Source organism: Lampris incognitus, chromosome 6 (assembly GCF_029633865.1).
Source record: "Lampris incognitus isolate fLamInc1 chromosome 6, fLamInc1.hap2, whole genome shotgun sequence".
NCBI lineage: Eukaryota > Metazoa > Chordata > Actinopteri > Lampriformes > Lampridae > Lampris > Lampris incognitus.
The window spans coordinates 59,358,212-59,384,417 of record NC_079216.1 but is presented as its reverse complement, the minus strand read 5'-3'; the positions used below and the strand labels follow the sequence as shown (position 1 = coordinate 59,384,417).

General features: G+C 43.2%; 1 protein-coding gene across 1 annotated transcript; it reads left to right on the top strand.

Moving 5' to 3' along the window:
- The first annotated feature begins 2,547 nt into the window (after positions 1–2,547).
- On the top strand, positions 2,548–23,013 carry incenp (inner centromere protein). The gene is made up of 21 exons (XM_056282119.1): positions 2,548–2,672; positions 6,174–6,322; positions 6,552–6,662; positions 6,770–7,392; positions 7,536–7,584; positions 8,450–8,519; positions 8,629–8,746; positions 8,883–8,922; positions 9,969–10,056; positions 10,431–10,571; positions 10,840–10,857; positions 13,365–13,474; positions 13,557–13,677; positions 14,375–14,488; positions 14,942–15,090; positions 15,278–15,398; positions 17,965–18,045; positions 18,941–18,988; positions 20,743–20,802; positions 21,901–22,054; positions 22,636–23,013. Exons 2-21 carry the CDS (start codon positions 6,183–6,185, stop codon positions 22,815–22,817), a joined length of 2,538 nt encoding a protein of 845 aa, XP_056138094.1. The 5' UTR covers positions 2,548–2,672; positions 6,174–6,182; the 3' UTR covers positions 22,818–23,013.
- Positions 23,014–26,206: the final 3,193 nt, after the last annotated feature.

Below are 26,206 nucleotides of genomic sequence, written 5' to 3'. Positions count from 1 at the left end.
CAGTCTCATTAGTAATTAATAATTAATATTTGCATATTATGTATATTATATTAAATCCAGTTAGTCAAGTAACTGGCTGGCCAGCTGTCAATAAAACTACTCGAGGAAAGGACCTTTCCTCGAGTAGTTTTATTGACAGCTGATGATTGCTTATAGCATGAAACAGGCTTGTACTGTCTCATAGAGAGTTTGATTGACTAACTGGATTATTTTGCTCGTTATTTGTTGAGCACTGTTGATTTAGAAGTATATGCTTTGAGAGTGTTGATGGGGAAGTATAGAGAAGGCCAGAAAGAGTTACATTGTGTCTTTGTAGATTTAGAGAAAGCGTATGACAGGGTGCCGAGAGAGGAAGTGTGGTATTGTATGAGGAAGTCAGGAGTTACAGAGAATTATGTAGGGGTGGTGCAGGATATGTATGAGGGAAGTGTGACAGTGGTGAGGTGTGCAGTTACATCAAGGATCGGCTCTGAGCCCTTTCTTGTTTGCAATGGTGATGGACAGGTTGATGGACGAGATCAGGCAGGAGTCTCCGTGGACCATGTTTGCGGATGACATTGTGATCTGTAGTGAGAGTAGGGTGCAGGTTGAGGAGAGCCTGGAGAGGTGGAGGTATGCACTGGAGAGAAGTGGAATGAAAGTCAGTAGGAGCAAGACGGAATACCTATGCATGAATGAGAGGGAGGACAGCGGAATGGTCAGGATGCAAGGAGTAGATGTGACGAAAGCGTATGAGTTTAAATACTTGAGGTCAACTGTTCAAAGTAACGGGGAGTGCAGGAGAGAGGTGAAGAAGAGAGTGCAGGCAGGGTGGAGTGGGTGGAGAAGAGTGTCAGGAGTGATTTGCGACAGAAGGGTACCAGCAAGAGTTAAAGGGAAGGTTTACAAGACGGTTGTGAGACCAGCTATGTTATATGGTTTGGAGACAGTGGCACTGACGAAAAGACAGGAGGAGGAGCTGGAGGTGGCAGAGGTGAAGATGCTAAGATTTTCAATGGGAGTGGCGAAGAAGGACAGGATTAGGAATGATTATGTAAGAGGGACAGCTCAATTTGGATGGTTTGGAGACAAAGCAAGAGAGGCAAGATTGAGATGGTTTGGACACGTGTGGAGGAGAGATGCTGGGTATATCGGGAGAAGGATGCTGAATATGGAGCTGCCAGGGAAGAGGAGAAGAGGGAGGCCAAAGAGGAGGTTTATGGATGTGGTGAGGGAGGACATGCAGGTGGCTGGTGTGACAGAGGAAGATGCAGAAGACAGGAAGAAATGGAAAAGGATGATCCGCTGTGGCGCCCCCTAACGGGAGCAGCCGAAAGTAGCAGTAGTAGTAGTAGTAGTAGTAGGAGTAGTAGGAGTAGGAGTAGGAGTAGTAGTAGGAGTTAAACACTTTCCCTACCGTTGAGTGTTTCTTTTAACAAAGTTATTATTATATTATAGTAATTAATTATTAATCACTAATAAGGAGACATCAGTCCCGTTGTCTCTTCATTCCTGCGCTCCCACATTATTTACTTAAAAAAAACTAATGTCTTCCCAATTAAACTAGTTATTTCGCAGGTTTGTGGGAGGGACTAAAAGCCTCTCTCAGCAGCTGCTGCTGCACACCTTCTCCACAAACCCCTACAACACCCAGAAATGTCCTTGCTGCATCTACAGTTATGGCAATTCCCTCCGATTTGCTTTCTACTCCAGCAGTACAGTTAATTACCATTTCCATAAAGGGCAAAAACGTCATCTGGTCCTTACAAAAGCAAAACTCCGCATGCTTTTTGTCCTCCCTAGCTTCTAGTCACACATCCACACGTCATTCTCGTTGTTTCTCTCCATTCTTGTAGCACCTTCAGCATACGACGATCCCTTTTCTGCTCCCAGCTTATTCACGTTCTCTTCCTTGATTCCTTCTGCACACTGTGCTGATCCTGTACCCAGGGGCGCCCCCAAGGGGTGGCCACGGCCACCCTGATACTATCCCTGCCCCCCCCCCGCTGGCACCCCCAGCCACGAGTCGCATATGCAGAATATGCTTCCTGATTATGCATAATATGCTTCTATCTGATATCTTACATTAGGTGCTGTTCATTTAAATCAATAATGTATATTTTTCTTAACTCTCATATTGACAGTTTTCAGCCTAATGCTGTATACTAACAACAGCATCATAGAATTCCCGAAATTCAGTCATGGCTTTTGGTTTTGGTGTGCCACCCCAAGATTTTCAGTGGCCCCATTTGCCCCCCCCCCCCCCCGATGAAACATTTCTGGGGGCGCCACTGCGGCTGTACCGTGGTTTCCCTTCCACTTTGCTTGCACGTTCTCCGTTCAGTTTTCCAGGGGTCGGTCAGCCTGCTGAACTTACCGAGTCCCCATTAAGCCGCGGCTATTCCCATCCATGCTGCCCACGCCCACTCGCCGTTATGGCAGCAGGGTACTGCCGCTCGCGGAAGCCTGCCGCGGTGGCGCGGTCGCTCAAAACAGGAAGCGGAACAGCTGACCTGTGAGCGGCAGTCGAGGCGGCCCCAACGAGATCAAATGCACCAGTATCTCGAACCGGGACGGACGAGTGAATGAGCTGTGACGGAATCGGACTCGAGTCGAGACGGACGGCAGGTTAAGCTGAACGAGATCGAACGAACTCTGACCTCTGCTCCTCAGAAAGAACGACGGCTCGTTTGGTCAGTGGCATTTCTGTAACGTATTGAGCTTACACCGCCTGCCTACATACAAGCGGGATGCTGAATCAATGCATTAAGATAAATATTTTATCTTCGGTGGTGTAAATGTATACACGATCACTAGTAATACGTTGAAGTGAAGCTTTATGGGGCTGGCGGCACTGGCTGTCGAACGTGCATGCACGGTTGCACGGATAAACTGACTGACCAGTTCTCTATGCCATTCCCAAATCCTCTGTGAATAGTGCACACGGCCACTGTAATTGCAGTTAATGGTCACGGCGTTGCATATGGCCCCGATCACTGTTTCCGGTCGTTATGCCCCCTGTGTTGTTTTGTGGGGATACCTGCAAGTCGGTGGAAACTGAAGCGCTCACTTAGATAAGTGATGAAACGTTTCTCCCAATAAATGCTGTGTCCATATGAACTGATTCAACTTTCCGTGACCTTCATAACAAAGAAACAAGCTGAATTTCTTGTAGACTGACAACACTTTATTTTGAAGAAGAAAATATTTTTTCATGTTTTCTGGAATTCTTCTCCTTTTGTTTTGTGTACGTACCCCTGGCACGAACAGTTTCTGTTTGTTCATAGTGAATGTAACGCACATGTGTTTCGTGCAACAAAGGGGGAAAAAAAACCCCAGAAACAAACCGCATCCCTGCGGCGGAGGTAGGTTGGCTCCTGGTTGGTGCGTTTAAAATCTTGAGTGGCTCCGTAACCCCGCCTCCGATTGGGGGTCGCACGATTTGTTTCACCGCGTTGGCCGTTTTGTGCCACAGGCTTTAAAGACAGGCACAGGCCTGTTTTCCCTCCCCTTTTGCCAACGCTCATACATAAATCGTGCGTTGCTTGCAGACGTCATTACGTGCCGCGCCCTGTGATTGGCTGGTGCAGTTTTTCGCAGTTTAAACCGTTTCAAGCGGGTCCGAGGGGAGCTTGGCGGCGCAGACTCTCCAAATGATCACCGAAGAGAAAAGAAATTTTAGGATTTTTATTTTAATCAAGTAAATATACAATAGCGACTTTGTGAATACGTGAGCAAAGATCGGATTTTATTTTCAACTGGAATACAGAGGTACCGAAAACACAAGCGTTAACGTAAAACGATCGCTATCCTGCTAACGTTAGCTTACTAGCTACCTAGTTTAGCTGGTGATGATCATAAATGATTGCAACCGCATACTAATTTTTGTGACATTGAATGTCCAACTTAGTGATCTCACGTGGTTCTTGTTATTGCACAATCTGTTTGATATTTACTATCAGTGTAAATCGATCTGGTTCCTCGTTCTGTTTTTTTTTTTTTTGCTAGCTACATACCATATTCGGTGTCTGGGTGTTTGCTGGGATTACTTTGCTGCGTCCAGTTCAGTTTCAAGCGGTTTCCAAACATTACTTTCAGTAAAGCTATTTAACCACACGAACGACTTCATGGGTCAAAAATAACAGGAGAGTTATTTTTGACACATGAAGTCTGTTCACTCGGTTATTATCCACCTGCTGTTCACTCGGTTATTATCCAAACGCCTTATCCTGATGTCAGGGTCGCGGGGATGCTGGAGCCTATCCCAGCAGTCATAGGGCGTTGGGCAGGGAGACATCCTGGACAAGGCCGCCAGGCCATCACAGGGCAACGCTGGAATTTGGATACGATAAGAATGTGATCAAAACATAACCATCGAAATGGAAGTCCTCCGCAGGAGGTGACTCGTATTTTCCCTTCTCTGGGTAGGCGTAAAAAGGGGTGGTTTGTCGCAAAGTCCGAGCACTGCAGAGGGGGGAGATACGCCTGACGGAGATCTGCACTCTACTGAGTGCACTCTTCTAGTTTTAAATATAAGAAGATGAGTGTCTTATTCATTCAGTTGTTCAAATTTTATTTGTTTCAAGACAATTATTGATATTGGGTGGAACGGTGACACAGTGGTTAGCGTGGTCGCCTCACAGCAACAAGGTCCTGGGTTCGAGCTCCGGGGTAGTCCAACCTTGGGGGTCATCCTCTGTGTGGAGTTTGCATGTTCTCCCCGTGTCTGCGTGGGTTTCGTTTCCTCCAGGTGCTCCGGTTTCCTCCCACAGTCCAAAGACATGTAGGTCAGGTGAATCGGCCATACTAAATTGTCCCTATGTATGAATGTGTGGCTCCTGTGATGGCCTGGCGGCCTGTCCAGGGTGTCTCCCCGCCTGCCGCCCAATGATTGCTGGGATATTCTACAGCATCCCCGCGACCCTGAGCAAGATAAGCTGTTTGGATAATGGATAATTATTGATATTGGGGTCTTAGTCTGTTTGCTGAAAATGTGTGGAGATGCAAGAAGTCAACAGTGGAAAAACTGACATTAAAAATGAGATCAAAATTTTCAGAGGCCATAAAAAGTGTCTGCTAAAATAAGGGATATTGCGTATGATTGTAAAAGTAACATGTTTGATACAATGTGCTGACTGACATAAAGTAGTATATAGCTTTTCACCAAGGCTTTTTAAGGGTGCGTGTGTGTGTGTGTGTGTATGTGTATTAACTAAATTAGACACTAATATGTAGTCTTTTATAGTTTCAACTCTTCTGCCCATGTAGTCATTGTTACAATACTGCACTTTGTTCTCTACTACTACTACTACTTTCAGCTGATCCCGTTAGGGGTCACCACAGCGTCCCATCTGTTTCCACTTCTTCCTGTCCTCTGCATCTTCCTCTGTCACACCAGCCACCCGCATGTCCTCCCTCACCACATCCAGAAACCTCCTCTTTGGCCTTCCTCTTTTCCTCTTCCCTGGCAGCTCCATATTCAGCATCCTTCTCCCAATATACCTAGCATCTCTCCTCCACACATGTCCAAACCATCTCAATCTTGCCTCTCTTGCTTTGTCTCCAAACCATCCAACCGGAATGGTCCCTCTAATATAATCGTTCCTAATCCTGTCCTTCTTCGTCACTCCCATTGAAAATCTTAGCATCTTCAACTCTGCCAGCTCCGCCTCCTGTCTTTTCGTCAGTGTCACTGTCTCCAAACCATATAACATAGCTGGTCTCACAACTGCACTTTGTTCTCTATGCCTTTTTATTGAGATGGTCTATTGTTATGTTATTCATACTCCACAGCCCTCTTAATGAGACGTGGAGATATTCAACTATAGACATAAAAGAAGCTGATGTATAAATAGTGATGGCATCTATTTGTAGTAAGGTTTGTATGACCATACATGTGATAAACTGCCAATGCCTTTCTTTAAGAATATGCCTCTATGGAAAAGACAAGCTTAGATGTTCGTGAATTCTTGAAACTTACTCTAAGTGCAGCATTCAAGACTATTCCTTTTTATGTGGCGTCATGGAAATTTTTGTTTAAACTTTTTGCTTCTGCATGTCAACTTTCCATTTTACTGACCACAAAAGCATGTCCTTAATTTTAGATATTTACTCCTGCAAAAATAAAGTGTTTATACTGCCTTAAGGAATGATGTTGAGCCTGGCTTGATTTGACGATGTCACCTTTCCCTTAGACTGTCACCATGGACTCCGTATTCTCATCTGTAAGGTCCCTTACACAAATCTTTGATGGGAAAATGCAAGAATTCATCAGTGACATTGAAAATGTCCACATGATTTGGCTTGAGGAGATCCAGCAGGAGGCTAACCGCATGTTTTCAAGGTAGGCTCAGAGTGAACCAAGAAAATTGTTAACTCAATCCTTCTGGATTTAGCAGCTTTGGGTAGCTGAATTATGTTTCAGAAGGGTTTGAATGTCAACTCGTGATCCCTACAGGACATAGTTTTCTTTCAGAATGATGGCTTTTTGCTTGGTTTTGTTGGGGTTGTAGGCACCATGTATCTGTTCATACTGATCTATCAACAAGCTAAGGATTGTTTTTCTCCCACAGTGACTTTAGTACTGAACCAGAATTGATGCCAAAAACTCCATCCCAAAAGAAGAGCAGTCGTAGGAAGCGTATATCTGTGGGGTATCAGGAAGAGAATCATATGAAGCGACGGTCTGTTGTTTTTGTTTCTATACTGTTATGGTTTAATTACTTCTTTTTTTTACCAGTAAAATTTTGTTTTTTTTTGTTTTACAAGTGACTTTCCTTTTTACATGCAGATTTTCTAAGGGGAAACGCAGTAAGCTACGTGACTCGTCTGTCAGAAAACTAGACCTAATTGATGAAGATAAAAGTGTACCTGAGGCCACAACCTGCGAGATGCCCAAACGTAGCACCCGCAGAAACAAACAAATCCAGGCTGAAGACTCCGCAGATGCAGCAATGCAACCTCCACTCAGCAGCCGTAAAACCAAGCAGAGCGGTGATCTGAACAAAGACCAAAAAGTAGTTGTGGCAGACGAGGGGGCCAACCAACAGAGTGAGGTCAACCGTACAGGGACCACGGGTGAGCTGGACAGTTCTGACCCTGATTTATCAAACATTGCCCACGGTTCAGCCAAGATGGCTTTGCCTGAGGTTGCATTGAAGCTGTCCACAGCAGAGCGTACGACTGCTGAGATGGCCGTGAAGCCGGAGGTCTCTCCTGGCCGCTCAGCCACTAGGATTGCAATAGCCGGCCCAGCGAACGCTTCTCAACGGAGCTCCGTGCGCGTCTCCCTGAAGTTGCGACACTCATTGGCTGGCTTACGGCACAGCATGACACAAGATTCAGTTCGTCGAGCTTCTAGGCGTTCCATGCTAAAGAAGAGGGCTGGCATGGGAAACTCCATCTGCAGCAGTGGTAAGTGATTGGCCACTTATGCTGTAACGCTTTGCCTGAAGCCTTCACACAATTTATTAGTGGTTTGTCTGACAAGGCCCATGCTAATTTTGGTTGAACATTGAATTGTTTAGTTTTGGTTAATGCTAGTGTTTTCATTATAGCGGACAATTTCATGGAGAATGAGGAACAGGTTGAAGATATCAGAGATACGTGAGTAATGTGTATTAAAAAATTGCTATCCATTGGTTTATGCATCATCTTCTGTTTGTACAAGTCAAATTTATTCTTTTTTGCTTATAGAAATTATGGTTGAAATGGCATTTACTTGTCTAACAGAACCATAACTTGTTTACAATGCAGTTTTTCCAGTGATGGAGACTGTGGGAAGTTGACACTAGCAACAAAAATACAATACAAATTTGGGATTTTCGGGCGTCCGGGTAGCGTAGCGGTCTATTCTGTTGCCTATCAACACGGGGATCGCCAGTTCAAATCCCCTTGTTACCTCCGGCTTGGTCGGGCGTCCCTACAGACGCGATTGGCTGTCTGCGGGTGGGAAGCCGGGTGTGGGTATGTGTCCTGGTCGCTGCATTAGCGTCTCCTCTAGTCGGTCAGGGCGCCTGTTCGGGACTGGGAGGATTAGCGTGATCCTCCCACGCGCTACGTCCCCCTGGCGAAACTCCTCACTGTCAGGTGAAAAGAAGCGGCTGGTGACTCCACATGTATAGGAGGAGGCATGTGGTAGTCTGCAGCCTTCCCCAGACTGACAGAGGGGGTTGAGCAGCGGCCGGGACGGCTTGGAAGAGTGGGGTAATTGGCCGGATACCATTGAGGAGAACAGGGGGGGGGGTTCCAAAAAATGGGGGGGGGGTTCTTTAGCTAATTAATTTGTTAACTCGTCACTCACACTGACCTTCTAAAACCTATAGTTAACATTAACATATGTACATACGTTGCACATGACGTGTAGATGGAAAATCCAGTTTTCAAAACCTTCCTGACCCGTTCCATCAAAGGTCATAGTCATATGTTAAAACAAGATATAAGACATCTTTTTGTTTTGTTTTGTGTGCAGTGTGCCAACAGTGGAACCTCTGGATACGATGGCTGAGGCAGGAGCTACAGATCCTGAGGCGGCTCTTGAGGTATGAATAGCATAGCAACTTTTCCCCCCCTTTTTTTTCCTCCAATGACCATAATGCAGTTTTTCAGCTAGGAATTCAAAATCTGATGATTTCTCTTAATTTTACCCAGCAAAACCAGGGGCTGACTCAGGCTAACCAACGTCACTCCAACAACACGACGCTCTGTCCTGTTACCCGTTCTATGGCTGTAAATTCTTCCAAAATGACCCCTCCAGGTTTGTTGCCTGGTGAGCCTAAAGTTTGCACACATGAAATTCGGTTTTTTAACATGAGCAAAATTTAGTATTTTACATTTACTGATATACAACTTTGGCTGAACTGTTTAGTGAATTTCTCATATTTTATTGAAATTTATTTTCATAGATGGAAATGTATCAAAAACACCGCCCAAGTCAAGTTTGAGGTAAGTTTTAGTTGTACTAATTAAGCTTACAGTTCTAGAAAATTTTTCACTTCTAGTTTTGACATAACTTATTCTGTATTTTGCAACTTTATTCTCTACCTACAGATAGATTATTTTATGTAAGGTTTAATTGTTAAAGCTGTTGAAGCCTTTGGTAGAGGAAAATCATGTGACAGCCGAACATGATTTATGTGTGTTTAGAGGCTTTGAAAGGACTGTGTACAGCTGCATTGCTTTTACACTGGTGTTAACACTGGAACGACCAAGGCCGTCATTTTGACGGTTTTGGATTTTCAAAGTTTAATAACTTTGTGGAAAATAAAGATACAGACCTGCCGCTCAATGAGTGCTCCTAAAATTGTATATATTTGCATTAATATGAGTTTCAGATCAATTGCACAAAAAAAAGTTATGATAAGATCTACCTCAAACGACCATGAGCCGCCAAAAAGACCGCCCATAATTTGTACATTGATCGTGCGTGTCATGTCACTATTTATGACGTGTGTTGGTTGCATCATGAAGTTAACTGCTCTGTCCTAGAAACACACTAGCGTTCTCCAGTGCAGAGTAATAGTCTAAACTTGATTTTTGATTATTTCCAACATGTCTGGGTACAGACGCCGTTTCCGACGCACCATGACTACCAAGGCGTTGCACTATTTACAGGTGTTGGACAGTGGCGATTTTAAAATGGTTTAAAAATATAGTTGTTAAAATGTTCATTTTGGTGTCAGTCGTTTCCTAACAGACATGCTAACATATGCAGTGCATTAATATCTCAATTGGGTATTAATTTTGACAGAATATAGAGTTTAAAAACCGGCGGTAATTTTGAAGGCCCATGGTCGTTTTAGGTAGGAGTGAAACCCCGGTCATAAAGACCTGTATCCTAAGATGGAACGGGTCAGGAAGGTTTTGAAAACCGGATTTTCCATCTACACGTCATGTGCAACGTATGTACATATGTTAATGTTAACTATAGGTTTTAGAAGGTCAAGTTTGTACTGGATTATTTCTTTAAAGAAACCTATCTTTGTCCATAGGTCCCACCAGAATGCCAAACGCAAAGCTCCAGACCTTTCAGAGGAAAGCCCAACAAAGAGGTCCTCTCCACCAAAGAAAACTCAAAGCGTAAGATGGGAGTCTTAAAAAATTTGACGTTGTTGCTTTTTATTTTAAGAATAACTCCGAGTTTTTTGAATCAACTTTTTAATGAAAAACGGATTGATGGCTTCTTGAAAGACATCTATCCTGGTGGAAAACTCAACATTTGCGTGCAAGTATTATGCAAATGCAAGTCTGCATTTCCTGTAATAAACCTGTCAACAATCTTATCCCAAACAATCACCCTTCCTTTCTTGCCTGAGCCACTGGCAAAAAATTACGTTTTGAATTATTGTAATAGTTACTGTCTTTGCTGTTCTTATTGTCTGTTTGTTGCTCCAAAAACTAGTGCACTGAGTTTATATTTATTAATTCATTGTGTTTTGTTTTTTACTGTAAAGGCGATCCGGCCCAATATGAGATCATTCCTCCACACTGTGCAGAAGAACCAGTTGCTAATGATGGCTCCTACTTCCCTGGGCCGAAGCAATGTCATGAAGTCCTTCATAAAACACACCACTCCACTTAAGAGTGATTCCAAGGTTGGTTGTATATCCTTCACGTTCTTTGGCCTCAAGTCGTTTCAGGTCCCTCTAAGTCAACATAGTTACTTTAAAAGTGTCACAGCTGGAATCACTGATGTTCAGGAAGGAGAAAATCATGATGTATCTCAGACACAACAGTTTGAGGGATCTAGCAGAAAAGATTTTTACACGTCGCTTCAGACCCGTTCATCAGACCAAGCTGTTGAGATGTAGTTTTTATTTTGTGTGGTTGGTGTTCTTATGGATCTCTTTCTCATCTCCTCAGATTAGCGGTGGTGTGGTGGTAAGTGCAAGGTGTAACTGCACAATATATGGGCATTGTCTCGTCTGCAATAGCTATTTAAGCAACTTGTCTAAATGTCTACTTTTGTTCATCACTTATTGCCTCTCATTCACCTGACTCACCCAACCTGGACTTTGTCAGCTGAGGGTACCTTAGTTTGCAGGTGTCACAAGGGCTTACTTTTGTCAATGATAGATTTAACCCATAGAGTGTCAAATAGTTTCTGTAACACTACTAAAGGTGGGGTCCTTTAAGAAACACACTTTTTGATAAGTTGCTAATATCATGGAGAGTTCAATCAACGTTTGTGAACAAATTGTTACCCACCCACTCTGCCTGTTGGAGTACTGTAGCATGGTCCAATAAGAGGCTTCTGCATAATCAAAAGACTAGAGCCCTTGCTTTTGTACTAAACTTTTTACCAGGCTTTTTTTGGGGGGGGGGCTTTTCTCCCAAGTTGTACTTGGCTAATTACCCCACTCTTCCAAGCCGTCCGGTCGCTGCTCCACCCCCTCTGCTGAGCCGGGGAGGGCTGCAGACTACCACATGCCTCCTCCGATACATGTGGAGTCGCCAGCCGCTTCTTTTCACCTGACAATGAGGAGTTTCGCCAGGGGGATGTAGCACGTGGGAGGATCACGCCGTCCCCTTCCCCCTGAACAGGCACCCCGACTAACCAAAGGAGGCGCTAGTGCAGCGACCAGGACACAGACCCACATTCGGCTTCCCACCTGTCGACATGGCCAATTGTGTCTGTAGGGACCCCGACCAAGCCGGAGGCAACATGGGGATTCGAACCGCCGATCCCCGTGTTTGTAGGCAACAGAATAGACTGCCATGCCACACGGATGCCCCAGCTTTTTACCAGGCTTGGTTTTGTGCACAAATCTTGGCTGAGCTTTATGCCAATTTAGGAATAACACACTTTTCCCCATATTCATAAAACCCGGCAGTAAAATCATTGCATCATGGCAATCAAAGCTCATTCTTAAAAATACCGTGGTGGTGGTTAGAGCTGCAGAGACACTCTTCCGTTGTGTTATTGGTGTGATAACTACAATATTTGCCATGAATCCAAGTCAGATAAGATGGAGACTGGCCCTTGAATATGGTCCATATAAGCTGTTGAAAATGTAGTGACAAATGTCGCCTCTTAATTTGGCTGCTAGGACCTATTTCCAAGGACAAGCTTGGCACAGATTGACATGGTAGATAATCACAAGTTGGAAACTACCACCTTGCCAGAGCAAGTTTTAAATTTGTGCAGTGGTTTGCTTTTATGAATCACTTATGGGACGTAAGAGAGGCATTGTGGTCATTAGGGATGGAACGGTATGAAAAAATTTCACGTCAAGGTTATTGTGACCACAAATAGCACGGTTTTCACTGTTATCACGGTATTGTTAAAATATCTTCAAAATATTAATGCCCAGATACACGTGTACATGCAAACACAGTCTTCTGTGTGTTTTGTTATACAGTACTTGTATTGTCTTCGTTCATAGATTATGTAAATGAAAAGATGATGATACCGATAGCGTTTGTCGTTACTTTTATAACCAATTCCACGACCGCTAGAGTTTACATTAAAAAGCTAAACATACTGCATGTGTGGATCACGTGCAGTGAGCATACTGCATGACAACACGTGTGCAGTTGATGTGCATTTCCCCATTCCAAAGTCCTCACACGCATAAAGTAACGATAAATGTTGCCTTATCTTGCGCTCACTGTAAAGCGAAGGATGGCGTTCGTGGAGCTGGGTTAACATATTGGAAGTGTTGCCCCCTTTGCAGCAACTTTTCTCCTGCGTGTTCGGCAGATGGGGTAGTCATCTTCTGTGAGCTTCCCGTCAGAATTTTTAAAGTAACTGAAATATGCCCGGACTTCAGACTTCCTTTTTAGACGGGTGAAAAATCTGAGCATCACTATCACATTCTTCAGCCATTAAATTGGAGAAAGAAAAAAAAAAACCCAGCTAGTCTGTGTAGTAGCACGTTCCACAAGCAACATGCCTGCGTGGCTACGTAAATTACGTTGAAGGGATAATAAAACCACAGTAAATTAGATTATGAAAATTTGACACGGTATAACCATCAGCAGTTTTATCACACTATATAGACAAAAACAGTACCCACCCCATCCCTAGTGGTTACAATAATAATAATCATTACATCTTTAAAGCACTTTTCTAGACGCCCAGAGCGCTTCACATTGAAGGGGGTAACTCACTTCAACCACCACCAATGTGTAGCACCACCTGGGTGATGCACGGCAGCCATTTTGGAGATGGAGGGAGCATATGGTGTTTAAATGAATATGGGCTGTTTTGTCCTGGTGGTTTTCCCTCTAACTAACAAATGCAAAGTTGTTGTTTTTTTGTTTGTTGTTTGTTAGACAGTTTACCCTACCTGCTATATTGGGGCTGTTTGACCTCTGCCAATATTTACCAGTTTTGATACAGACCAACTAAACTTTATTGAGACTTATTTTTCTGTCCTCACTAGTCGAGGGAGCGTCAGAAACTGGAGGCACTCAAAAAGAAGCAGGAGCATGAGGAAGAAATACTAAAGAAAATGGAGGAAGAGAAGAAAAGGAAACAAGAGGAACAGAAAAGGTTGACCGACTGATTTCCTGTTTAGCCCGGTGACTTCTGTTTCTTTAGTTGGCTTTGTTTGAATTTATGACTCTTTTTTTAGGAAGAGGGATGAGAGGCTAAGAAGAGTTGTCGAAGCCAGAGTAAAGGAGGAAAAGAAAGAAGAGGAAAAGAAAAAGAAGATTGAGCAGAAAATGGCACAATTTGAGGAGAAAAATGACAAGGTGTGTAATTTTACATTCTGACTGTGTTTTCTGTGAATATTCACTGTAAATAGAAAGGAAGTGTTTTTCGAGAAGGTCCTCGTTCAGTTATACAATTTTTGTAAGCATGAAGGCTTCAGCCAAAACTTTGATAGCGTGGTCTAACAGGGTTCCCGCCTGTCTGGGAAAACCTGGAAATTTATAGACTTGAGCCGCGCTTCCAACCAAAGTACCGGGAACTACTTTCCAAGGAACTAAAAGCGCGCATACACGCTCCCACACTCCTCTGGTAGCACGCGTTTCCGATGGCCTCACGGTCTCACCATCCCAATTCTGACACCAATGTAGCGAATTCGGGGGGGCAGCCCAGGAACCGCCACAGCCGGGACGCAAACCAGTGTCTCCCGCACCATGGGCGGTTAACGCTGACTTGGCAGACACCGAATATTTATGTCCCATTAAAATTCCTAACTTCATTAAAATAAAATGGTTATAAAACAAAGTTCTGATATATCCCAAACTAACATTCTGACAACTTGTGTCAAAGTCTACCATTTGTACAACTTTATTTATATGCAAATCTATAATAAGCTGTCTAAGGTTATTGGTGTATTTAAAAAACAACAACAACAACAAAAAACAGATTTTCAGCCCTAAGTCAAAAACTGAGTGAGGGAAAATGACCCTTGGAAATATTGTGTGCCTTTTTTCATCCCAGCTGCGCACTGAACGCCAGGCAGATGAGAAGGCCAAGAAAAAGGTCGCACTGAAGCGTCAAGAAGAACAGGAGCAGAAACGCAAACTGGAAGAGGAAGCTCGAAAGAAGAAAATGGTCAGACCATTATTGGTTTTTGCACTGAAGCTGAACTTGATGATATTTTCATACTTCTCACTGTTGTAAAAAAAAAAACCCACTACTTAGATAGACCATGGAATTAGAATTTGTTTTGACAACCTATATTTTGCATGTGACTCGAATTTTTCTATCCCATTTCCCCTTAATCACAGGTGAGGTGGGGTCCCCTCCCTGTAATATATACTGATTAGTCAACAAATTAAATGAAGTTTTCCTGCTAGATCAGCTTTTGACTTTAAGCTTTCTGTGTTTATTTTTTACACTGAAATTTGAAGAAAAAAAATGCATCTCTGAAATCCTGGTAATTGACCTTTGTTAATGGAAAGATTGATTAAAAAAAAAAATCTGTATTTGTCTTTAATGGTGGAGTACTTTTTTGTTGATTATTTATCTGTTGTTGGGCTTCATTTGTCAACTTTCACTCCAAAGGAAGAAGAGAAGCGGCAACAGGAGTCCCTGGCTAAACGGAAGGCTGAAGAGGAGCAAGCTCGAAAGCTGGCTGAGGCCCGCAAAGCCCTGGAGCTGAAAAGAGAGCAGGAGAGGGAGCTGGAGAAGCAAAGACGAGATGCGGCTGAGCGGTCTGTCATGTTTTGTAGACTTGAGAGATACCTCACTAATTAACCTGACAGTTTCTCTTTTGAGCCTTTGACTGTGCAACAGTACCTAGAAAGGTTGAGACTGGCGTTAAAATCTTGAAATGAAATTGGCTTGCTTCGAGTGTATTTCTTTATTTCTTTCTCTCATTTTAATCCTGTCTTTTTATAGGGAGCGCATTGAGAAAGAAAAGGCTCTTGCTCTTCAGCGAGCAGTGGAGAAGGCTGCAAGGGAGAAAGAGCAGAGAGAGTTGCAGGAGAAAAGAAAGGCACTTGAGGAAAAGAGAAAAAGGGTAAGCATAAAGAACCAAGGCACCAAAGTATCCTCAAATAAAGATGATGTGTGGGGGCGTCTGAGTAGCATAGCATTCTATTCTGTTGCCTATCAACATGGGGATCGCCAGTTCGAATCCCTGTGTTACCTCTAGCTTGGTCTGGCATCCCAACAGACACAATTGGTCGTGTCTGTGGGTGGGAAGCTGGATGTGGGTATGTGTTCTGGGTTCTGCACTAGCACCTCCTCTGGTCAGTCGGGGTGCCTGTTCGGGGGGAAGGGGAAACTGGGCGGAATAGCGTGATCCTCCCATGCACTACATCCCCCTGGCGAAACTCCTCACTGTCAGGTGAAAAGAAGCGGATGGCGACTCCACATGTATCGGAGGAGGCATGTGGTAGTCTGCAGCCCTCCCCGGATCGGCAGAGGGGGTGGCTCGGAAGAGTGGGGTAATTGGCTAAGTACAATAGGGGAGAAAAGGGGGGGAGATGAAAACGTAGTATCTGTCGATAAACGTTGTATCCAGATGAACTGATTCAACCTTCTTTGATGTGTGACCTTTTCTTAGTCTGTTAGAAAATCGTTCTTATATTATGCCGATATTAAAGATGATTTAGCACATATTAGATTTACATTTTATATGTATTATTATACTTATATTTTATATAAACTAGATATGATTTAGATTTAGCACATATAACATAAAAAGCTAAACTAGAAAAGTTTAAATTTTCTGAGGAATGTGTTTGCTTGCTGCGGTTTTATTTGTTTTTTGTTTGTTGTTTTCTAAAAACTAGCTTTTGGACATTTTAGGCTATATTAGTCAAGATAGTTGATGTACACAAAAAATAAAGGATGAACGTAGAAGGGGAGGACGTGTAGCAAAAGTCTTGAGGGCAGATTCCATCGCAAGACGCTGCGATCATGTCCGAGGCTTTAAGTTGCCCAGTACTACGCCCAAAAGTGCTGTGAGCGACAACAGCTGCCGCAGCTCGCACAACATAAGTTGTTCAGAGTTGTACTTACGTACAGAACAGTATAACTGATTGGCTGTTATTACCAAAGCTCATGATTGGTGTCATCTTTAGCATCATTTGTTAATTTCAGGTATTCCTTATGTCACAATTCCTGGTGAAATGTCACGTGGTTCTAATACCGTGTGTTGCCAGCACATACCGTTACTGCTCCATCCACGCCAAAACTAGGCAATTCGGTTTTCTTGCACACGGACTCCTGTAAAATCCAGCCCATAATGAGAAAGTTTTGATGTGAGCACAATGCATTATGGGTGTCTGCTAGGGCTGTCAATGAATATTCCAAATTCAAATATATAACTGAATTGTTTAAAAAAAAGAGAGTGATTCCAGTGGGACAATTATTGTTTGTGGAAATAGAAAAAGCACTACTGCGGCTGTACTGAATACGCTGCTGCATGATGGACAGGAGTCACACAACGTCGTCATTGGTTGAAAAGGAAATTTAGGTCAAGCTGAAACAAGTGAAAAATTCAACAACCGTGTGGTAAGGATGGCAGAGAGTTCACAACCCAGCTCGGCTGCAGAGGAAGTGATTTTCACTCTGAACAAACGAAAAAGCCCCGTTTGGAAATACTTCGGATTTTGGTCAGAAAACGGGAAAACTGGGGGATGCAAATTGTTCATTTAAATCAGTATGAATATTACCTAATCTTTATAAAAAATTAGGCTATCGAATAACGCATCAATTACGAATCATTCATCTCGCTCCGGGAGACAGCGCGTTCTCATTTCTGACTCTAGCACCAACCATGAGGGAGAGAGAGAGAGAGAGGTCTGTTGTCTTTAAATGTTTTACGGTATAGGACATTTTATTTTTTTGTTTTGTAATGTGTAGGTATGCAGATCTTTTAAAAGACATGTTTACGTTGAAATAAATATACCTGCACAAGTAGTTGTGTCTCGTACTGGTTTGCCCTCTTGTGGACATAATGCACAAAAATATATTCGAACGGGTTCGAACCCATGTGTTTTTTTAGAAGGAATAATCGATGGCTATTTTTGGCCAATTTTGACAGCCCTAGTTTCCGCTGAGGGGAGAGAGTTTGGTAGAAAGGTAGACTGCATGGTTTATCATTACTCAACAGCTCACGTGAGAAAGTGGTAATGTCTCTTGAATGAATGGTTAAAAAAAAATCAACATAACCCACTGTGCATTACATCATGTCGTTCTTTCTTTTCCCCTGAATTAAAAAAAAAGGTTCTTTGGCAAAAGTGGGTGACAGATGGATCGTGTGTAAATAAATGTAAAATGAGTAATAAGTGGATTACTCGGGCTCCTGGCATTTCACTGATAAAGTTAGCTTGGAAACGGATTGTACTAGGCTAACCATGCATTAAATAGGTGAAATAGCAAACGCTTTTCGTGGCATTTTTGTGTTTTCTTACATATGTCTTCATTGTGTTTCATTTGACACCAATATTGCAACGAACCCCATCTGCCGTCCTGAAAAACTTGAACTGTCACTGTACTTATTTATTCTCTGCAACACTAATGGGTTGCACAGGTTTTCTCACCTTCCTATTTTGTTGACTGATTTTTTGGATTAGGAGGAACAACAGAGACTGGCTGCTGAGGAACAGGCTGCTAAGCAAAGAGAGGCTGCTGCCAAGATTATTGCCACTATTCAGGTGAGTGAACTGAGGGGAAAAACACTTAACTGAATAAAAACTTAGACGTTAACTCAGATATAAGAAGTTGAAGAAAAGGAAGTTGTAGTCTTCTACCACCCCCATCATTTTAAACATTCTGATATATTTCTCAAATTGCAAAGGATACAGAATGGTTTCATATTTTATGCATATCAGTGAGCATGAACAAATCAAAAGTTGCCACCAGGGGCGTCTGGGTAGTGTGGCGGTCTATTCCGTTGCCTACCAACACGGCAATTGCCTGTTCAAATCCCCGTGTTACCTTTGGCTTGGTCGGACGTCCCTACAGGCACAGTTGGCTGTGTCTGTGGGTGGGAAGCCGGATGTGGGTATGTGTCCTGGTCACTGATCGGTCGGGGCTGTTCGGGGGGGGGGGGGAACTGGGGGGAACAGCATGATCCTCCCACGCGCTACGTCTCCCTGGCGAAACGCTTCACTGTCGGGTGAAAAGAGGCTGCTGGCGACTCCACATGTATCAGAGGAGGCATGTGGTAGTCTGCAGCTCTCCCCAGATTGGCAGAAGGGGTGGAGCAGCGACCGGGACGGCTCGGGGAGTGGGGTGATTGGCCAAGAACAATTGGGGAGAAAGGGGGGGGGGTGGAATAAAAGAAAAAAGTTGCCACCAGAACTGGTATTAAGAATTGAAAAGGGAGTTGGATGAAAACAAAAGATGGGAATTAAAAACGCCATGATAAGACTAAATGTTGGCCAGTGTTAAAACTTCTCTTGGGCACAGTGGTACCTGGATTATTGAGCATGCATAAAGACATGCTTGGTTAAGATCTCTCTGGGTGTCTGTTTTTATGGAGCAAATGAAACCAGTTCTGTAGTCTAAAATACGCCTCTTTGCTCTTCTCTGCACTTTATAATGAAGACACCTGTGGACAAAGGGGCAGGCCTAAATGTGACTATGGATGTTGAGGTAAAGAGTTATACCAGTTTGACCATTACACCATGTGTCCCCGCATGGCTTTATTTGCACAATTTTTTTTAAACGCTGGTATTTGTGTAAACCTTTGTGTAAGGTTGTGACTTCACATTTCAAGAACAACTGACCCTCTTTGGAATAGTGTGATCTAGCCGGCGCAGCAAGCCGATGGTGACATCTACAAGTTTGACCCATTTAAGTTGCAATACTAGTCTCTTATCCGACGCAAGGGTCTAAGGACAGGATGTTGTGTTGCTGTAAAGCCCTTTGAGGCAAATTTGTGATATTAAGCTATACAAATAAAATTGACTTGACTGTTCCCCACCCCCCTTTGCCCCCCGCTTTTCATCACTGTTCTGTTAATATTGGTGCTGGGTGTTTTGTTTTGGGGTCTTTTGGGTTTTTTTTGGGGGGGGGTTGTCAACATTGTCTAATGTCCCCCTGGTATTGATTTTCCCTAACTGTTAAAGCCCTTTAACTTACTTTTTAACCCCTTCCACTATTCACTTCTGGAAGCTTATTTCAGCTTGTCAAGTCTCATTGTCAAGAATTTGTTTTATATTGACTGCTCTGGCTAATTTAGGTTTTAATTTGAATAGGGTGCCTGGAGAGCATTTTACATTACATCACACTTATCAGCACAGCTTTGAATCACAGTTACCGCCTTGCAGGGCTTACTGTATTCACCCCCTTAAAAGGCAGGGTGGATACAGTAAGGGACATTTGACAACACCCTCTTGTCTTTATTAATAATAATATTATTGATGCATTTTATGTATGGGCGCTCAAGGACACCTTACAAAACACAGTTAAAAACAAACAGCACTGTATCAGACATCATAAAATCAAACAAAGCATAATAAGTTAATACAACAGGTAGGTATAAAATCAACATCTGTGCAAAACTCAATGTGGGTGTAACCATTAAAGTTGGGATCAGACTGAATATGCCAGTTTGCAAAGGTGTGTTTTGAGATGGGATTTGAAGATGGAAAGAGAGTCGATATTGTGAATGTCTTGTGGGAGAGGGTTCCAGAGGCGGGGGGCAGAACGATTGACGGCTCTAGACCCCATGGTAGTCCAGCGGGCAGATGGTGTATGTAGTGAGTTGGATGGCAGAAGAGGATCTGAGAGTACGGGAGGGTGTGTGGTAGTGAAGGAGCTTTTAAGGGCCTTGAAGGTGAGAAGCAGCATCTTGAACTCGATACGGTATTTAACCGGGAGCCAGTGAAATTGCTGAAGAACAGGAGCGATATGATCTATGGAAGGGGTGTTCTGGTAATGATACGGGCAGCTGAGTTCTGGACCAATTGGAGTTTATGGAGACACTTCAGAGGAAGACCAAAGACCCTCAATCGGATGAGGACAAAAATCCATAGGAAAAAAGACATCAAGAGCAGCATCAGAGGAGGGGCCCCTCTCTCAGAGTAGATAGGGACTATATTAACTGTATACACTTCATCAATTCCCAGCTGACATCTTGCCTAATGTTTAAAGATAACTGGATGGTGCCTCTTCATTTGAAGCACCGATTAATCCAACCAGAACACTTCTCTGAACTGTACCAGGATTTAGGAAATAAAGTCATTTGGTGGTAATTTTTTGTAGGTAACAAAACAGGCAGTGATTATACATATAAAAGGGAAATTCTCCATGTACAAGTATTCTTAAAGGATATTCAATAGGCTCTGCTTGTATAGTAGGAGCAGAAATGCAAAGACTTATGAGGCACTTTTTTTCTCTTTCAGCAATCGGCAATGACTCCTGTTAAAAATGCTGTCACACTGAATGTTACCATGGATATTGAGGTAAAGCACCTAATATGTTTTAGTCTTTTTTTTTTGTTGTTGCAAGTTGTCTTGATGCATGCTCAGTAATCCAGGTAAGGAAATCCAGGAACGTTGAGTCAGTTCATCTGGACACAACATTTATTGGGGGAAACGTTTCATCACTCATCTAAGTGACTTCTTCAGTCTCAACTGACTGCAGATATCCCCACAACTGTCATTTTGGCAAGGATTGCCTTAAACTTGTACGCGAGTACAAGCGAACAGCGCGTAAGATGGCAGACTACAGGAACCACCTGAGATTCAGCCTCGGGTGCAGAAAGAGCGGGATTAAACCTAAGAGCCTGCAAATGAAATCTTCGGCCATTGAGCTAATAAGATCCTCCAGAAGGCACAGAGCCAACTGTTGAATGCATGGATGAGACAAACTAATTTTACCATCGACGCTCTGAAAGCCAAAGAGGAGCAGATCCAACAGAGACTCACGTCGCGTCTAGATGAGATCACTTTCCGTGTGATTGAGTTCACGGAGAAGGCTCATCCAGCCCACCATGGGAAGTCGAAAACCAGGCAGCAAAAGAAGTTCGACCCACTTGCTGCACACCAGAGACGTTGCCCTCAACGGCAGACAGAGATGGATGCCAGACACACGTCAGTGATGTGGACAAGTGGGTGAAGATTCTGTCCGACCGACCATCTTACAACCATCAACCGTCTTACAATGCTGTGATTGCAACTATTCCCCAAATCCTCTGTGAATAGTACACATGGCCATTGTAACTCCAGTTAATGGTCACGGCAATTTGCACATGAAACCGATCAAGTAAAGTCCATTTTATTTGTATATAGCCCATTATCACAAATTACAAATTTGCCTCAGTGGGCTTTGGTTCGGTCGTTACGCAGCTGTATTGTTTATAAGGGTGGGCGTACCTGCAGTCGAGACTGAAGACGTCACTTAGATGAGTGATGGAACGTTTCTCCCAATAAACGTTGTGTCCAGGTGAACTGATTCAACTTTCTGTGGTTTCCTTAAGTTCTAATCAGAAAAGATTTAACCCATTTCACTCCGTAGTTAAAATAATGCTGATTTAATGTATGTTTTGACCTCTCCTGCAGAAGTCACCCCAGACCTATAACATTACTCCAAAGGGGGGCAACGCAGCAGTAGTTGTAAGCAATAATTCTGATGATTATGGGATGGACCAAAACAGTGATGACTCAACTGATGACGAGTCTGCACCCAGGAAAACAATACCGTCGTGGGCAGAAGGTATGCACAAAGTGGAATTTCTCCGTTTAATGACGACCCTGATGTCTGTTATTTTACAATCTTGCCATTCTAACAACAGAGTCTTAGTTGTAACTTGGGCTATGAATCAAATGTATATACAAATAAGATGGATGATGTGAAACATCACGATGGGGCGGCACGGTGGCGCAGTAGTTAGTGCGGTCGCCTCACAGCAAGAAGGTCCTGGGTTCAAGCCCCGGGGTAGTCCAACCTTGGGGGTCGTCCCGGGTCGTCCTCTGTGTGGAGTTTGCATGTTCTCCCCTTGTCTGCGTGGGTTTCCTCCCAAAGACATGTAGGTCAGGTGAATCGGTCGTACTAAATTGTCCCTAGGTGTGTGTGTGTGTGGTGGTGGTGGTGGTGGTGGGGGGGGGGTCTGGCGGCCTGTCCAGGGTGTCTCCCCGCCTGCTGCCCAATGACTGCTGGGATAGGCTCCAGCACCCCGCAACCCTGAGAGCAGGATAAGCGGTTTGGATAATGGATGGATGTGAAACTTAATGTCTATGCGTCATGGTTAAATGTAAAATGTTACTTGATGCTTTTTTTCTTTTTAATCCTCCAAGGTCCCAATCTACAGCAGACCATCATCAAACAGTACTTCAACCCTCCGGATTTAGATGGCTATTTCGGCGTGATTGAACCACCAAGGCTCGAGGACATCTTTTATAAGAACAAGCCTCGCTACTTTAAACGCACCAGCTCTGCGGTCTGGTACTCACCACCTGGAAATGGCCAACATTTTTAATTAAACACTGGGAATGGGTCTTTTTTGAAACCTTTTCTCTTTTTTTTTCTCCAAACATTTTGTATAAAGTCAAATCTTCTGAATAAAGTTACGGATTCCTCTTAATGGGGTGATTGGCTCTTTATATTTTTTTCTTGTAAAATACGATGTACGTGAAATGATTGAGATGTTTTTATGACTGGTAGATGAGGGGTAAATATGGATTAAAGTTTCGTTTGTAAAAACTAAAAAAATGGTCTGCAGAATCTATTATGGCTGGCTTAGAAGAAAGGTGTCTACCTTTTTCCAAGTTTAATGAGGCAGCCTCGGTGTCCTCGTGTTAAACATGTTATGAATAAGAAACCACGTGCAGAGCCTTGAGACTCATCAGTGCAATACAGCATCACCAATATCTGCATTTTCACTCATTCTTAAGCTTTTCTGTGAATGCTATGCAAACTTTTTTTTCTACATTTGCATATTCCTCTGACATCTGCTCATTTATCAAATGTAATGAAATGGGCAGGGTTTCCTCTGATAAATCAATTGCAATTATGCAGACTTCTTTTTTTTCCCCTCGGGTAGGTTTATGGAGTACAGAGGCTCTTTTGCAGCAATTCCCTGCTTTATTTATACAATTGCACGCATTCATACATGGAAGTATCAAACATTTATTGAGGATACTGGTACGCTCTGTCATGTCCAGCTACGTCAGGCATGTATGTAAGTAACCTGCTAGCATCTATTGCAGCATCTCTGATGTATTCTCTGCACGTTATCGCCTCTTATTTTGCCTGTTTAAGCAGGGGTGCACATAACTTTTTTGGTCTGGTTCTCCAGGGAGCACCTGGAGATGTTGCTTGGTACTCAGTCTTTACGCGGCATGGTTATCCTACAAGCTGTCATCATCACTACCCTCCTGACTGCTCCCCTCACTGTCTTCCTCTCTTTCAAACATGGCAGATGAAGATGTAGGCCTACTTCTTTCTTCCTGGTTGAGTCTGCGATTAGCTGTTTGCATCCATAAATCAACAGCCAGCTTCGGGTCAAAAGTCTCTTGTTCACACTGGCCAAATAACCCGCTAAACATCCGCCTTTGGTCAATGATTGACCACCAAAGGCGGATGTTAGTGGGGTTTTTTTGGCCAGTGTGAAAGGGGTATTTGATAGGTAGTCTGATAGGTGGGATCTGTACTTTTTATTATATTGAGATGTGAAAATCCCCTCTCATGTAGCACTGCACGGGCAGTGTAAGGGACAACAGAAGGACTTTATGAATGTTGGAGTAACTATCTGGATCACTTATCTTCACTGTGTTTATTGAGTCATACACAGAGGAGGCTGCCAAGCATTTTCCTGCTTGCTTTAAACGTACCCATTCTCTTGTCTGTCAACAGACAAGCTGGCCTCATATTTCTGGAGGATGTTAGTAAGTGTTGTGTTGCCAAAAACTGTGGAGGTCTTGCATTTCTTCAGGCCGAGTTGAAGGGTCAAAAATTAAAAACCGATCACACGACTTAAGGGATTCATATCTGCTTTCAAACTCATGAACTAGACCTCTCAATACATCAGTCTTGTCCCTGTCAGCAGTCTCTTTCCTGTACTTGCCTTCACTGTCAAGCAATAGTGTCAGCTGTCCAGCAGCTACCATGAGCCCATCTTTGTATTCACCAATAGTCAGTTTGTCTTGCTGGAACCTGAAGGAGGTGAACTGTGAAATGTTTCCGGTGTCAAGCATGTTGGCTAGGAAACACTGAAAACACTGTGCAGATATGTTTTAGGTCACTGTCATCCCTTGTAGCCTCTTGAATTTGAATGCCAGGTAATAGCCTCCATATTGCCAAGTCTTTTGCCTCCATGCAGACCATCTGATGTTGTGAAACTTTCATAGCTTCACAAAGGCAGGGCCCTTCTCGTCACATATATCTTTAGTTGTTCTGTTCTTTTGGCGCCACTTCTCTGTAAATAGACGCTCAGCATCTTGACAACGGAGCGATTAAATGTCTCACAGTATGGAACTGTCACAGTAAATTTGTTCCGGCCGGGGAAACAGTTCCGGATGACGCGACCGGAACTGTTTCCCCGCCGGAACAAATTTACTGCCGTCACAGTGTATTTGTTCCGGTCGGGGGAAAGGTTCCGGTTGACGCGACAATGGCGTTCTAATCAGCTGTTCACAGTTAGCTAGTCTCTACCGATCGCGTTAGCTATAGTCAGGCATTAGCTTGCTAGCAGCTAGATACTTCAAAGCATAGTTAGACGGCTATCTTACTAATACTGTATAACTTAACAACCTGTCAGTCATCTGTAACTTGTTAGGATGGTGTTATTCCAGGATATTTTGTTTTATCTTTCCAGAAAGGAGAAGTACAACCCTGGACTCTCCGAGTCCTCCAAGAGAGCCATCAGGAAGGCTGCAAAAAACTATTCACTTCAAGGTAATGCTAAGTAACTTGAGTTGTATATCAGGGACACCGCTTTGTTATTGCAGGCTCATGTAAACTCGTTTGGTTTGCAAGTTCCCGTAGGTTATCATTGCTGACGTTAAAGTTCACCAAACACTTCGTAACCTTGGCTAATGGTTAACTCACTAGCTAGCTAGCACTAGTGCTAGTTGTTCAACAGAGCAGTCAGACTAGAGTAGTGTCAGTCGACCAAAGTGTTTCCTATTGCCAATCAAATGTAAGTAATATACCATGTTATGAGGGGTGTGTGTCGGGACTATCTTTATGTTACTATGATAGGATAGTTGTACCCCAGAATTTACCTGAGACAAATGGAGAGTCAACTCTGGTAATCAAACCGTAATGACTTTGCTAAATGGTGACGACTAGTGCTAGGGACTGGTTTTCTGACTGGCAAGGAGTTGTTTCATATACTGGCACCAAGTTTGAAAGGAATATTTTCTTTTTCTACGTGTTGCTTTTTTTTTACATTTGAGTCAAAGTGATTTATGTCCTTTGACTACTTTAAAATACTATTATGAGATGTACATGTCTGATATGTTGTTTTCCCTTTTTGTATGCAGCATGCAGCAATTATATTTTGTTGATGTTCCATCCTTACAGTGCAGTCATTCACAAAACGTTTTTCTAAATAATCAAGTATTGTATAGAAAATGAAATATGCTGTATATGTATACAGAAGTGTCCCACTGTTAGGTTCATTGCAATTGACATTTTGTTTTCATTTCTCTTTTTCAGGTGAGGATTTGTTCTACCAGAGGGCTGATGGCCCCTTGAGGAGGGTTGTTTTCACTGACGAGAAGAAGATGGTCATCCTTGAGGAAGTCCATGCTGGTCATTTTGGACGAGACAGGATGATGGAGAAGATCAAGAAGAGGTTCTATTGGCAAAGCATCACAGCAGATGTTGACGACTGGGTAGGTGAAATACTTTCAATTCTGACAA

Excerpts from the sequence above, each read along its gene's own strand:
- incenp (XM_056282119.1), top strand. The coding sequence starts at position 6,183 with ATGGACTCCGTATTCTCATCTGTAAGGTCCCTTACACAAATCTTTGAT. Across the intron at positions 7,585-8,449 it reads GTTGAAGATATCAGAGATAC|TGTGCCAACAGTGGAACCTC; the intron begins GTGAGTAATGTG and ends TTTTGTGTGCAG. Across the intron at positions 14,489-14,941 it reads AAGCTCGAAAGAAGAAAATG|GAAGAAGAGAAGCGGCAACA; the intron begins GTCAGACCATTA and ends TTCACTCCAAAG.